The 14,399-nt window shown below is 38.9% G+C and overlaps 1 protein-coding gene across 1 annotated transcript in view; it reads left to right on the forward strand.

Moving 5' to 3' along the window:
• Positions 1-14,399, forward strand: part of ANKFN1 (ankyrin repeat and fibronectin type III domain containing 1) — a 1,480,122-nt gene that overhangs the window by 717,050 nt on the left and 748,673 nt on the right. The window contains exon 7 of the mRNA XM_085614412.1: positions 8,488-8,578. Coding sequence (XP_085470538.1) covers positions 8,488-8,578 — 91 coding nt within the window. The remainder of the gene's footprint in view (positions 1-8,487; positions 8,579-14,399) is intronic.

Below are 14,399 nucleotides of genomic sequence, written 5' to 3' on the forward strand. Positions count from 1 at the left end.
AACAAGGAGGGAAAATTAAATAAATAAATCATTTTCCCTCATTGTCGTCTGTCGAATCCCCCAACTCCACCCCACCTCTCTTACCTGCACAGGCCGCTCCTGCCTAGACATGAGGTACACAAGTTCTGTTTTTCATCATGATTTGCACCCAAAATTTTATTTGTAACCCAGCAGACCTGTCAAACAGCCCGTGACACTGTAATGTCAAAAAGAGACCCACAATGATTGAGGCCTGACTGGCTGAAGGGACACAAGAAGAACCATGCCCAGGTGTCAGCTAACATTTGTCTGTGACAGGGGAGAAATACTTGAAGTACCAAGTGTCAAGTAAAAAACCCAAGAAGACTTGTCTAGTAGGATTTGACTTTCAAGCTGGACTTGACACTTTAATGTCAAAAAAGAATCGTCCCAGCCCCAAACTACATATTCTCTCATGTTAAGGGGGGCATCCTGTCTATGCAGGGAAGCCTATTGTTTGCTCCAGTGAGCAAATGCACACCTCATTCACACCCATTCAAATGTTAAATACTGGCTGGCTGAAGTTGAATAGCAAAATGCAAATTTTGCTTCCGGGGACTTCGATCAGGGCATAATCAGCTTTCTAAAAGTTGTTTTTCCATAATAGCATAAAAAAACTCTAACTTCCCCTTTGAACTGGATTTTTAATAACTAATAGAAATTGTTGTTTAATTACTTTTTTTAGCTGGTACCATTCCTGAGATCCATTAATAATATTTAATATTGCATTCCAGTGCTTTTCCATGAAACAGCCAACCCTGCTAGATTGAGTGTTCAGGAGCTAGTCACTGTAAGGACATTTTAACATTAAACAGTTGCAAGTTCTACTTTTCAGTACCCTACCCCCTGCCTTATGGTCATTAAACACACTTACACACAACATATAAATATTTTAAAGAAAGGCCAAGGCTTGTCAAAAGGGGTTATTTTGCACATCACATTTGCAGTGTAAAGCTGCACCGCCAGGCTACAATGGTATGCCTGGAAACATGCATTAAAGTGACACTGCAGTGGATGGCGCAATGAGTGCTGCAGTTCACTGGTAGTATTTTATTAATTGTCCCTGGATACACTTGTTACCATTCATTAGGTCTTATAGGCAAATTAAATAAACCAATGAAGTGTATGCCACTTTTGTCATGTTGAAAGTAGGAGCACTTGCACTTAATGGGATAATGGGGTAAAGTGCACAGGGTTCTATAGCCAGCAAAAATAGGATTCAGTAAAATGGAAAACAAAATCTGGGGTGATCCTGTAGGAAAGACGAATTTCCAACAGTGGAGTTGTGGGAGTGAATTTAGTATTAACAAATAATGTGTGTTTAGTTCAAATAGGTTGCAAATAATATAATTGAGTACAACAAAGATTTTAAAGTTGACATGACTAGGCCTCAAATCCATTTGCATTTGGAGTACATTGCTCAGTGTAAACTTATTTTCTCTGTCTGTGAATTAGAGTTCAAACAGTAACATGTATAACAATTAATGTAATTTTTTAAAATATACAAATGTATATCATAAAAACAATATCAATTACAAAATTCATAAAAAACATAGTTATCAGTTTTTACAATCAAATAATTTATCAATGAAAAACACTAAAAAGAATAATAAAATTGTTTCCCACCTTAACGCTAACAATTCTAGCAACAAGCAAAATAATACTGAGAATATAAATAAATCACAACTCAAAACAATACAAAAATACTAAGTACCTAAAAAACCCCTCAAATAATGCATTAAAATTAACTTCATCAAATTATCAAATAATATTATTTAAATCAAATAGTGCAAACTTTTAAATAATGTACATCTATAAGAATCTAATTACCTAATTAAAATAAATATTAGTTAACATTTTTCAAAAAATATTTAATAACTATGTTAATTAAATAAATTACATAACTAATAATCTATGATACCAATTACATTTTAAAAATGTAAAGAACATATGAAAACCTTTAAAATGTGTTGAAAAACCATCCATACTACCCCCCTTACAAACCCAACACCCAACAAATAATTAAAAACAATAAAATAAACTCAAAAACAACACTTCATAAATAATCTTTAAAACAATAATAAAACCTAGACAAATACCAAATTATTAACAATAAAATATAGATAAGTTACAACTTTGAAATTGAAATTGATGTTACAACTCAAATCATAAACTATTATTTAAAAAAATTAAAAACAACATTATATAGAACTATATTTAAAAGAAAAAAATTAAACATTTAAAAACATGACACTGTTACCTGCAGTTTTCTATCTCACGATATTCTTCTCATCGCAATATTTTTCGACAACGTTTGTGTCAAGCAATATTTGTTTTACACAATATTAAAGTTATGCACCCCCAGAGTTATGATGCTCTGCGATGAAAGGCATATTCTGCTCCGAAATATGTATCTCTTTGAATTGTGTAACTTTTTGAGTTTTGTTTATTTAAAATTCCTATGGGTGGGTGTAAAATTTGTAAAGATAGTTTATTTTCTCTTTAGTGCTCCTTATACATCTTCTTTTATTGGTGTTGGATTGCTTGTGAGCACCAAGTAAGTTCATTTGTACATCCTTGGGGGGCCTATATGTCCATTTTGCCAAGCAACCTTCAGTTAATTCTAAGTCAACTTTCTGTTTTGCTTATTATACCTTAAATACCCTAGTTCATTACTGCATGTTTGGCCACTGCTCAGATTATTTGTAATACCAATTTTCATTTGCATTTACCATATGTGTCATGTAAGAATGTCAGTGACTAATGTTGGAGGGGGGACCCTACAAACCTAAAACAAAAAAATACTTTTTAGGTTACAACACCGTTCACTGAGAAATCTTTGCTTATCTGTTGTCAGCTATTTTGCATGCACCAGCCTTTTCCCCAGAGAAATGCATGATATGTTCAAACAGTACCAAACACCAATAAAGTCAAGAATGCAACAAAATACAATTTTCCAACCAATTAAGAAATAAATTAGCAGTCAAATTGTGATTAAATGGTTAAAATCCCACTAAGGGAACAAGAGCTATGAATATTAGAAAAAAATGTCAAAGTATGTCATAGGAACATAGGTGGCTCTTGGGCAAAAAACAAGATTATGTGAGCAGTAAACTGTTGTACCTCACAACTGTAGGGCAAGGCAAAGTCACTTATGTTTGAAATTAAGTGTCCTTAAATGCTTTTCATCTTTCTGGGAGACCTCTGTAGGATTTCGGTCTCTACTTAAAGGATGAGATATGCCTCTCTGCCTCTGCTCCATGATCAAGAGTCCCAATTAATTTTGGTGCTGGGAAGGCCACTCCTGATCTCTCTTTCAGCTAAAAAGGTCATCAATGAAGAATTCCAGGGTTCAGAAATCGCTTCATCCAGGAATACCACAGGTTCCATTGGAGTCTATCCCAATTTGGGCAACTTGTTCTTCTGAATAGATTACAGCCCGCCTTGAACCCTCCATTTATAAACATCAGTTTACAAGACACCACCCAGCTGACCCATGAGTGCCGTTCCAGTCCCTGAGTTTAAGCGGACAGCTGGAGCCTTCAGGCTTCCCATTCAGCCAGACAGTTATATTTCTTCTTGCTTCAAACATTTTGTTTGAGGTCCAGGAATCTTTGGAAGAGTGGTGGTAGGGTTTTGTTTTTATACAGTGCAGTAGCGGACTTTCCCAATCTTTGCAGTATTATCATAAAAGCCAACCCTCTAATTATGAATGATTGATTGAATGAATAAATGAATCAATCAATCAATCAATGAGGAATTTGTAGAGTGTGCCACTGCTTGACAGTGTCCTGACACGAACGGCCAAGCAAGAAGACATAGAGGGTATGTTGACCAAGCATAGTAACCCCAATCCTTAGATTGCTTCATGAATCCAAATATTTCCAGAGGCCTTTATTCAAGGTAGCAGAAGTCAGGTTCCACCCTCAGGAGCTTTGAGTTGCCTTCCAAATTCATCCATTTGGAAATGTGGAGCCACTCTTCTTCCAAATCGGGGAAGCTTCCCCCTTCTGCTGTAGACAAAAGCAAATGTCTTTCAAACTGGGCAAACAAATTGAATCTCTGAATGGCACATTCATTTGAATATTACAGTTGTGGCTCTGCTCCTTTGTGATGTCATCTGTTCCTACATCTCCCTCCCTGACCTCACTAGTCTTCCTGGCTTCAGACATTGGTGTATTGTTTCCTGGCAGAACAACTCTTCACATCTAATTAGCATGTTCTTTAAAGATAGTGGTGGTAAAGCAGGTCAGCAAAACAGTAAAAAAAAAATGATACTTATCTTTTTAGCAATAAGGCACTGTACATACTCAATATTCTTTTATTACATGTTGATCATTATTTGCGATGCCATTTACATACAGTGTTAGATTCAAGTCTCAGCAGATTCCATTTACAAGGTGTAATCCCAACAAGAGTCCCAAGTCTAGAATAAAATTGCCCTCTGTTCGGCCGTGCATGCAATGTCCACCCCGTGCAATCTGAGCTCTGCTATCCGTCTTTATAGTTCAGATGGTATGTCTATTGGGTCAGGTATTTCAAGTAGGTATGTGCGTAATGGCAACCATATGTTGCGTGGCCTGGATGTTGGTGGTTGTTAATGAGCATAGAGTTCACTATTCATGTTGAAACATATCAAACGGTTAAGCCATGCCTTTTGCCTTCGGGGGTGTCTACTTCCCCAATTTATGGCCACCTCCCTTTTAGAAAGCATTAGCGCTATGGCCACAAATCACGTGCCGTTTTCATGATATTGTGTGCAAACCGAAGGAGCACCATCAGTGGATCAGGTGTGGGTGTGATTTGAGTCATGCATGACAATTCCACCAAGATGGCCTTCCAGTATTTAGCTAATTTCTCACAGGTCCATGTCATGTGGGCAAAGTCGGCAGATGGGGCGTGCCATTTGGGACATGTTTGGGGGCGGGAGGGGTCCATTTGGTGCACCTTGGCTGGCGTAATGTAAGCCCACCGTAAAAACTAAAAATGTAGCAGCTTATGTTGATGATTAAGGGATACCGAACGTGTCTATATACAGCAGTGATGCCATTGAAAATCAGTAAGTGGGTAACCAAGGTATTGCCCCCATGCAGCATGAACCCCTGTATCTTCAGCAAAGAGCAATGCTAGGCATGATTTGTATACTTTAGATATTAAGTGATCGCCCCCCCATGTCTGTGATAAGTAATGTCAAAAGTGGGAAATTTTCCGGCACAAGGGATAGCTGGGGATCTGGGCCCTGTGCGCCTCAGAACAAATTGATTCATCATGGCTGCATTCCGGAACAGTACATCTTCTCTCTGGGAGAATGCATGCCCAGTAGGGAACAGGTCTCCAATGGAATGCAAATAGTACTTGGATATGTTAAGTTTTACAAGGGTTTCCTGCATGATGGGTACCCAGGAGTTCGCAGCTAAAGGGAAAAAAGATAAATACAAAAAGTGGGCTTCCATCGCACAAATCTGTCTCTTCCAAGGCCATCTAGTTCTGGAAGCTGTCTGGATGTCATGGGGGTCGCGCAGTATTCAGACCGGTAGGAACACTGCCAATGGGGGAGGATCCATGAGATCTGCCTCTGGTCTGGCGTATGGTATCCTAGCATCTGGGTGGTACCCATGTCGCGCAAAACTACATTGGGCTACCAAGTAGTAGATGTGGAAGTAAGGGACCCCGAAGCCCCCTCGTTTGTACGGAAGGGTCAGGGTATCCCAACTAATTCTGGGCTGTTTTCCCCCCAATAAAACATAGTAATTTTGTGCAATAAGTTGCGAAAAAGTATTAGTCAGTGGGATAGGGATATTGTGGAACAGGTACCTGAACTGAGACAATACTACCATTTTGATGATAGCTATGAGACCTGCCATGGTTAGAGGTAGTTCATAGCAGAACTGCTTTAACTCGGCTTGTCTTTCAGGCAAAATAAAGTAACTTCTAAGCATTTCTTTACCTCTACAGCTGTCAGAAAACTACTTTTCACCGCTAAACTACATTGTTGATACATTAACAAAAAAATATTTTCAATCATGTTTCTATGATTTACCCAGGCAAAATTGTACAAATAGATTTGCATTCAAAATCAGTCCTTCTTTTTGGCAAATATAACTTTCCTTAAACAATGACAAACAGCTTTGGGTATCATTTCCACATAGCGGAATACTGGCCGCACTTTAATGCATGCAACACCTAACTTGTAGTTTTAAACCACACCTCGGCAGGACACAATGGTGCTCCCTAGAGTCAGCTAGTTTAGTCATATATATTGCTAGTTTCAATATACTTTCCATTCCAGATATGATACATAAACTGTATGTACTTCCTGCACCAATTAAACACGGCCTGAATGGGACAATAAACAGCAAATTGTATTATTTCCATGTATGACCTTGTTTTACATAAAATTCTGATTGGTATGTATAGTGCTTCTGCATCCATACAAGTGTAATACACATATGCATAATGTCAGAAGTCACACTGCCATGTTTGTCACCCACGCTTAGTTGAGTGGGGAAGTGAGCAAGCAAATATGGATCAGCAACCTTTGAAGTGTTCTGTACCATCATTCACAATGGCTACTTGGTACCTTAATTATAAACATCTGGCCCTTTCCAAATGTATTACATCACGTGCCTTACTCTGATCGAAACATTTGATTGCTAACCAGTTCTTTTTGATAAGCCCTTAGTGTACTTGGATTAACACACCATTATGTAACCACCAGATCTAGTTGTGAAATCCATATTTTAATAAGAAGCACGAAGAAAAGACTTGATTTTTGTTTAAGACAAAGGTCTTCGTTATTAGAGATATGGTGAGCAGTATTGGTATTCCCAGTCCAAAAACAGTTAGGGCCCGATTAGAATGTGGTAGTCTACCCCACAGCCAGGATAGCGTTCCGACCACCACATTATGATGCAGTTGGTAAGAGCTCAGTCTTCGGAGGGACTGACCAATGCCTCCGATAGGCTCAAGGAGTCCGTTGGGGTGTTGGTCCAATCGTAATCCCTACAATGGGGGTGGGGGCTTTGGAGGCACCACAGTAGGGATTACATGTCCCTTTCCCTCTTCCTTTACATGGTGGTCCGACAGCCATGTAAAGGCAGACGGAAAGGGATTTTGGGGCGCCCTATCAGGGCCCCCGTCTCCTGTGGACCTCTGCTATGAGGACAGGGGGCACATGTGGTGCCCCCTGAAACATCCATGCACTGTGTGCCAAGCACCACATGTGGTGCTTGGCACACAGTGCATGGACATTTGCAAAATGCATTGTTCTGTTGCACTGCGTCCTTTTCCAAGCCACAGCTAAAGCCGTAATGGACAAATACATTTTTCTGACCGCCTACACTGTTATCGCATTGTAATTAGGCTGGCGGAACTGCCGACTGCATGTCGGCAGTTCCATTCCCACCGTGATAACACCATCCTAATCAGGCCCTGAATGTGATGGGATCAGTATTTCTGAGATAGAGGACTACATCTAATCAATTGACAAATATGATGTAGTGAAGAAAAATACCCTATGTTCCTACTCTCCCAGGCATATTCCTGGAGATGTTTCTTTCTTTCTTTCTTTCACAACACAGCTTTGGCATCATCGGCCACCCGAAATGTATTAATTGAAAGAAAGATAGTAGTGCATTTTGAGTGTACAACTTGTAATTCGGATGCAGGCAGAACAGCCTGTTTCAACTGAATTGGATTTGAATGTTATCCATGCTGTGTGTGAGGTAATTGTCCCACCCATTTATAAATATGCTGCTGTATTGTAGTGGCATGTTTTTGATGCACTGTTGTTTTGCACAAGGCAAACATTTTGCTTGTTATGTATAGTGATGACGATTTGGTCTAGAGTATCATGTTTTCCTCTCTGGGCTTCCTGGCATTGATGCTTTATCTAGGGCTTCATATATGTGATCCATTAGCCAAAAGGGTTTGCAATTAATTCTGGTAACTGGTCATTGGTAATGTAGAGTTTGTTCACATTGGTAAAAAAAGATTCCAAATTGTTAATGGGAACACTTTCCAGCAGAATAGTTGGAAATTTAGAATTTTGTAATGGTTTATTCCATTGGTGGGAGAAATTGCACAATATTTTGTTCACAAGATTTCAGTAGAATTACATTCAATACACAAAATGATGTGAAATGTTTTGTCAGTATTGACTGGGTCAAGTCAAATACCCACTGCTTTAGTTTTACCATTCCAAGAAAATGTTTTATTTTCGAGAAATATCACACATTTCATGTAATGTAAAACCCCAAAAATATACAAGACTTTGAAGTGTAAATAAAATGAAATACACTAATAGAATATTGTATCGAATAGGTTGTTAAGTGCTTATTAAAATACCCCAATTGTTACAATGAAAAACAAGCATTCATTTTATCTATATTGTTGTTTGCAATTGTGTTCCATCATTCACTATGAACAATTTTGTTGAGTTTATTCTGTTCTTTCCTTTTGCATTCACAGGGGCAGACCTATTTTGTTCAAGTCAAAGCTCACAACATGAAAGGCTGGGGTCCACCTGAGATTGCAACTCCAGCTTGTGCTGTTCCTTCAAGTAGGTTTTACCATTGAAGCGAGGCATTGCAGAAACTGACTCCTTGTTATATTTGTGGAAAAACTGTAGCTAGGCTGTGATATTGTTCGCTGTGCATTTAGCCGGACAGGCTGTAATTTATAATCAAATAAAAGTCATTGCATGCTGCGGTCAGTTTACGGTATGGTCGTACTGTCTATGTTTGCACCTCATAGACCTGCAGTGGGGAATCTGAGCTCAAACCAGGACTGTGTGCCTCCTTTTAAAAAGCAAGGGTTCTTTCCAGCTCAAATAAATGATTTAGTGCATTTGCTGAAGAGTGCAGAAAGGAAGCACAGAGTGACTATTCAACACCACAACATTGTATATATACCTGTGGCATCAGATGAGTTAGGCTTGAGATTCCCCATAAGTGCAGGGAAAGACTGCACCTATGCCTGTCACAGTCTTCACGTCCCCCTTACTCACAAGGATTCCGCTGTGAAAATATGGATAGCATGACCCCTAACTCAGTGTCTATTAAGGTACACAAGCAGCCTCTATTTGGAAGGGGGCAGTGATTTGCCCATAGATGATTGCCTAGAGGGTCCTTTTAAACATCTTTGTTGCCTCCTAAAAGTAGGCCCTTGAATGTTCAGTAAGTATACACTTCTAGATGCAAACATGAAACCCATGTCCATAGACCCTGCTTAATATTTGTAATATGCTGCAGGTTCAAAACGTTCTCTTATTTGCTTATGATTAGGCTTTTGTGATGATGAGGAAATTTCACCTTGACACAAAGGGCCTCTCAGTTGCGGAATCGAGATCGACCCGCCACATGGTGGGGTCGCATCATCCCATTTCTCTATAGGAGCGTGTGTTGTGGCCCTAAACTGGCCTTTGTTCTTCATTCTACCCATCAATTGTTCTTTTTGCCCTAAACCAGCCATAGCACAAGCTCCCATAGAGAAATGTGAGAATCTGTTCATTCCAGCACCGGGTGGCAGGTACCTCAAGGTGCCTGCCACACAGCACAAGTATTAGCAGGGGGGCACCATAGGTGCCCCCTCAGCCCTTAACTGGAGGCCAGAGAAAGAAGCATGACCGGCATCATAATCCTGATGGCGGAACCACCATCCATTGGGATTACAGTTATGCCTCCAACTGGAAAGACCAGCCGGTTTCACTTTTGAATGCCTGCATTGTAATGGGGCAATTGAAAGTGAAACCCATGGTGCGACTCGGAAAGCCTCCGACATGCGGTCGGAGGCTTTCCGAGTCTCATTGTAATGTGGCCCTATGTGTTTTGAAGGAGACAAATATACAAATGCAGCACTTTACCACTGTTCCCAATGTTGCAGAAATAGATGAAAAAGCCATTTTCTCTTATAAGACCACGGGAACAACAATACTTCATGGAATACTCATTTGTTTGCCAGCATATCACATATCATATTGCTGAATCCAAATGTATGCGCTCCAAGGCTTTCTAAGGCAAGTGATTGCTCTTTAACCAGCAGAGACAAACACTGCTGGTTAAAGAGTAAGGTTTAACTACCACTAGGGACCAAATGTACTAAAAATCAGAAACATCAATATAGAATCTGCTTTCCAAATGGTTGATGACAGATGGCACAGAGTAAGATTGATGCAGTGCAGTTTTGCTCCTAATTGCACTGACGTACAAGTGCAGAAACAGCATTTTGCTTTAAATGAGCATTGAAAATGAAGTGGAAAAACTGGAAGATAACTGCAAATATCAATGTAAACTTTCTCTGTCTCACTCTGAGAGAGATGTACATTGGCGTTTTTGTGGTCGCAAACGGCCGGATGACAAAAATGTATTTTTGTAAGTACAAACCACAGATTGCCATTTGGTAAAATGTTACTAAATTGCAATCGGGCTTTGCGACCCAACACCGATTCGGTGTTTGAAAGTGGCTTATTTAGAGCATCCCTTCCAAATACCGGGTCTGAATGGTATGTATTAATGTTTTGTGATGGAAATCCAGTTGCAAATCATTAATACTTTACTCAAAATAAACAAGTAGTGGTAAGTCATTTGCAATCGGGAAGTTGTCCCCACAGTAGCTCTTCCATTTGGAACATGAGAAAAAAATAATTCTTTTAAGAGTAGACAAATTGGTGGACCACTAACTATTATTAGAAAATGTTAGCTGCAGTTTTATTTAGCTGTTTGTTAGACACATTCCATTTTCTTTTAAGGAATACTGGCTTCATTTGTATAATAAAGAAAGCTTCAACTAAAACCAATCACAGACATGGTGGTCTGCTTACCCCAAAAAGTTGTTGTAATGCCTCATTTCCTAGTGGTTTGCAAATAGTGACTTACTTAATTTGTATTCATGAGGTTGGTTGATTTGTGACCCACAAAGAATCGGTATTTTATTATAAAGGTCAGGTCATAAAGTTATGCGCGGGTCACAAATTGCAACCAGTATTTTATGACCAGTGCTTGGTATCTGGCCCAGAGTCCTCTGGTTCTAGTATAGTTTTGCATTGTATTGAATACTTTGTTAGTTGCAAGCTGAACAAAGTGGCATTTGATTTCACGATTTACAATCCTAAAGGGAATGGCTCCCCTCCTTAAGAATGGAAGCTTTCTCTGCAATGCATGCTACTGTCTCTACAGATCACAGCAGTTAAAGCGCTTGGCAAGTGCAAACTTCCTCTTATTAACAATGATAGCACTGCACCCTGACTCCACATGAATGCATATCTGGGTCTCGGTTCATAAACTAGATTCGCCTTAACTTACTCAATGCTAGTTTCCCAAGTGAACTGATGTTTGAAGAAGACAAACACACAATCAGACTCAGGGCCGACTTTGGCACTGGTGGAACCACTGTGACAATCTTATTTGGCACCCCCCAGTGACCTCCTTCTCCATGTATTCCCTCACTTTCACCCTCCAGCTGTGCCCCTCATCTCTCTATAACCCCACTCTCACATGCATTTAATTTTTTATAGCACTTTACATCTCACACCCATATTATACAGAGACAGTGAATCATACACGCGTAAATCAGTCTATAGAAAATGATGTATAAAACAATGAAAATTACAAGGTATAGGAATCACATGTCATCCATATTAGTAGGCAGTATATTTTAAGCATGTTTGGTCTGGAGAAATACAAACTCGGAATTTAAAACATACCACAGTGGTTGGGGTTGGCTTTACTAAGGAGAATGTATTGTTACCCACTACTTTATGATGAGTCTAAACCTCCACTAGGCAACATTTTTGTATCCAGCAGGAACATTATTCACCAGAGTTATCTTGACATTTTTATTGCTGCTTGAACACTGTTGGATCCAGTGTAAGCCATAGATCTAAATCAACAGCGATTTGGTTTTCCCAGGAATTTAGGACCTTTAGGCAGAAATGCTGCAGGCAAGAAAGGATATGGAGAAGAAATATAACCTAATCGAAAAAACTAAATATAAACAAATGGTTCAAGATTATAAAAAGTTAATAGTTTCAGAGAAAACTCTGTATTTTGCGGACAAGATCAATCAAGCCAAAAAGTCTTCAGGCAAATTTTTTAAAACTATCAACTTGCTTTCTAGCTTCAGTTCTATCAGTACAGTGACACCTAGCTGATCACTGTGCCACAATCTAGCCAACTTTTTTAAGGATAAGGTTGAAGCAGTATACAGAGATTTTGATTTAAGTGACCTTACTAACATTAATGTTTAAGGAAAAGAAGTAGTTGGATGAAGCAAACAAGGGCTTAATAACTACCCAATTCTTACTAAAGAAGAAGTGTTTGAGTTCATTATCCATACTAAATCGGGGGCTCAGTCAGACCCCTATCTCCAACAATCCTACATGTGGTGGCAGAGACGGTTGCAGCCTCTCTCACTTCTCTAGTAAATAATATAATTACATCAGAGCAGTTCCTGATGGAATGGAAAAAAGTTTCAATATTTCCGCTGTTAAAAAAGTATCATCACTTAAACCCGTTGAGGAAAATAATTATTGTTTGATCTCTCAGCTGCTACTGCCAGCAAAAATACTCAAAAAACAACTCAACATTACCCTTTAGGAAATTTTGAATAAAAATATACTTCTTGATGAAGCCCAACATGTCTTGCCACAGAGGAGATAAGATCCATCATGGACAATGGAAGGCTGCGGTCATTCTTTTAGATCTTTCAACACCATGAGAAATGGTCCTCTTCCAGACATCTAGCCAATATACAGCTACACAGCTCTGTAATAAATCTCCTCCAATCTTTTCTGCTGAATAGAGAACAGTTGGTTTATCTTGGAAAATTTAGATAAAAACCCTTCTCTCTGCCATGTGGGGTTCCACGATGGTCGTCACTGAGCCACACACTTTTTAACATTTATGTGGCCCCCATATTGAAGAAATCTTTACGTTTCTCAACAATTTCATATGCAGACGATAATCAGCTTTTTGTGTCCATCCCTAGCATTGTAGAGGAAGCCACCCATCACTTCAATAGTTGCTTGGGTGAGATTGTGAAATGGATGAAGCATAATTGTCTGAAGTTGAATTTGGAGAAAACTGAAGTATTTCTTTTTGGAAGAAACCTCTCATTTTGAAACCTGTCCTGGTGGTCCCAATCTCTTGGACCCCTTCCCACTCTGTTTTTAGAAAGTAACAAACCTGGAGGTGATTTTTGATGCTGATCTTTTATTTAGAGATTAGATAAACAAACTCATCTCTGCTTATTTCTTCATCTTGAAAATGCTGAGGAAAATTCTTCCCTTTATTCCCTATCATTTGCAGAAATTAGTGGTGATTGCAATGGCATTGGTGTAGGCTAAACTAATTCAACAGCATTCTCTGGTTAAACTGCAGCTTTTGCAAAATACAACAGCTCACCTCCTCAAAAAAATACTCAAATATCAATCAGTCTCTTAGGCCTCAGTGGAGATTCATTGACTCCTAGTTAAGAAACGTTTAGCTTTTAAGGCTCTCTGCATAGCACATAAATCACTTCACTGGATAGGTCCCGAATATTTGAGGAAAAAGTTCACTTGGTATTTACAAAGGAGAACTCTGCATTCGGCTGCACTGAAAACAGTCTCCATAACAAGATGCAATAAAGCATCCTGGGTGGAGGAGTTTTGTTTACTCCACATGCAAATTGTGGAAGAAACTTCCTTTGGACCTTCCGAATCAACAAAACCTTACTTGTTTTATAAAACTGCTCAAGTCATGGCTTTTTTCATCTTTTATTTGAATCTTTGTGTGCTCTTTATCTGATACATGTCCATGCCAAGACGCCATCGGACATTCGAGTGATAAATAAATATTACCAATATCAAAATGAATTTTTAAACACAGCACCTTAAGCCCAGTGCCAGGTGCAGCTGCAATGGTCACACACCCCTATAGCCAGCCCTGATAAGTCCCATTTAATATCAAATCCAGACATGTACAAGGAGGAAAATGTGTGGACTTTTAGTGAATCATTGTAACACTTAAGGTATACTTATGTAATGCATTTGCCCAAAATAAGAACAGATAATGAGTCAACAGAGAACAAGTAATACATTTATGTATGCTTGTATTTGTTATGTATTATTACATTTGGTGATATGTTGAAAATGTTTCCAGTTTCTGGTCTTAAGCAATACATTTGGTCTTTAAAACTATTTTGACAATGGAACGTTTTCCAGGATCATGGTATGGTAGGATATTAAAGCAAATCTTCAAGTAAATCTGTATCTAGTTACAGAACATATAAAGGTAGAGTGGTGGGTGATGTCACATGTGATAGTTTTGAGTATGTAATTTAGAATGTCATATATGAGATGTGTTAGATCATATACAGTATATTAGGGACCAGTTTTGGCCACT

This window comes from Triturus cristatus, chromosome 7 (genome assembly GCF_964204655.1).
Source record: "Triturus cristatus chromosome 7, aTriCri1.1, whole genome shotgun sequence".
NCBI classification, from domain to species: domain Eukaryota; kingdom Metazoa; phylum Chordata; class Amphibia; order Caudata; family Salamandridae; genus Triturus; species Triturus cristatus.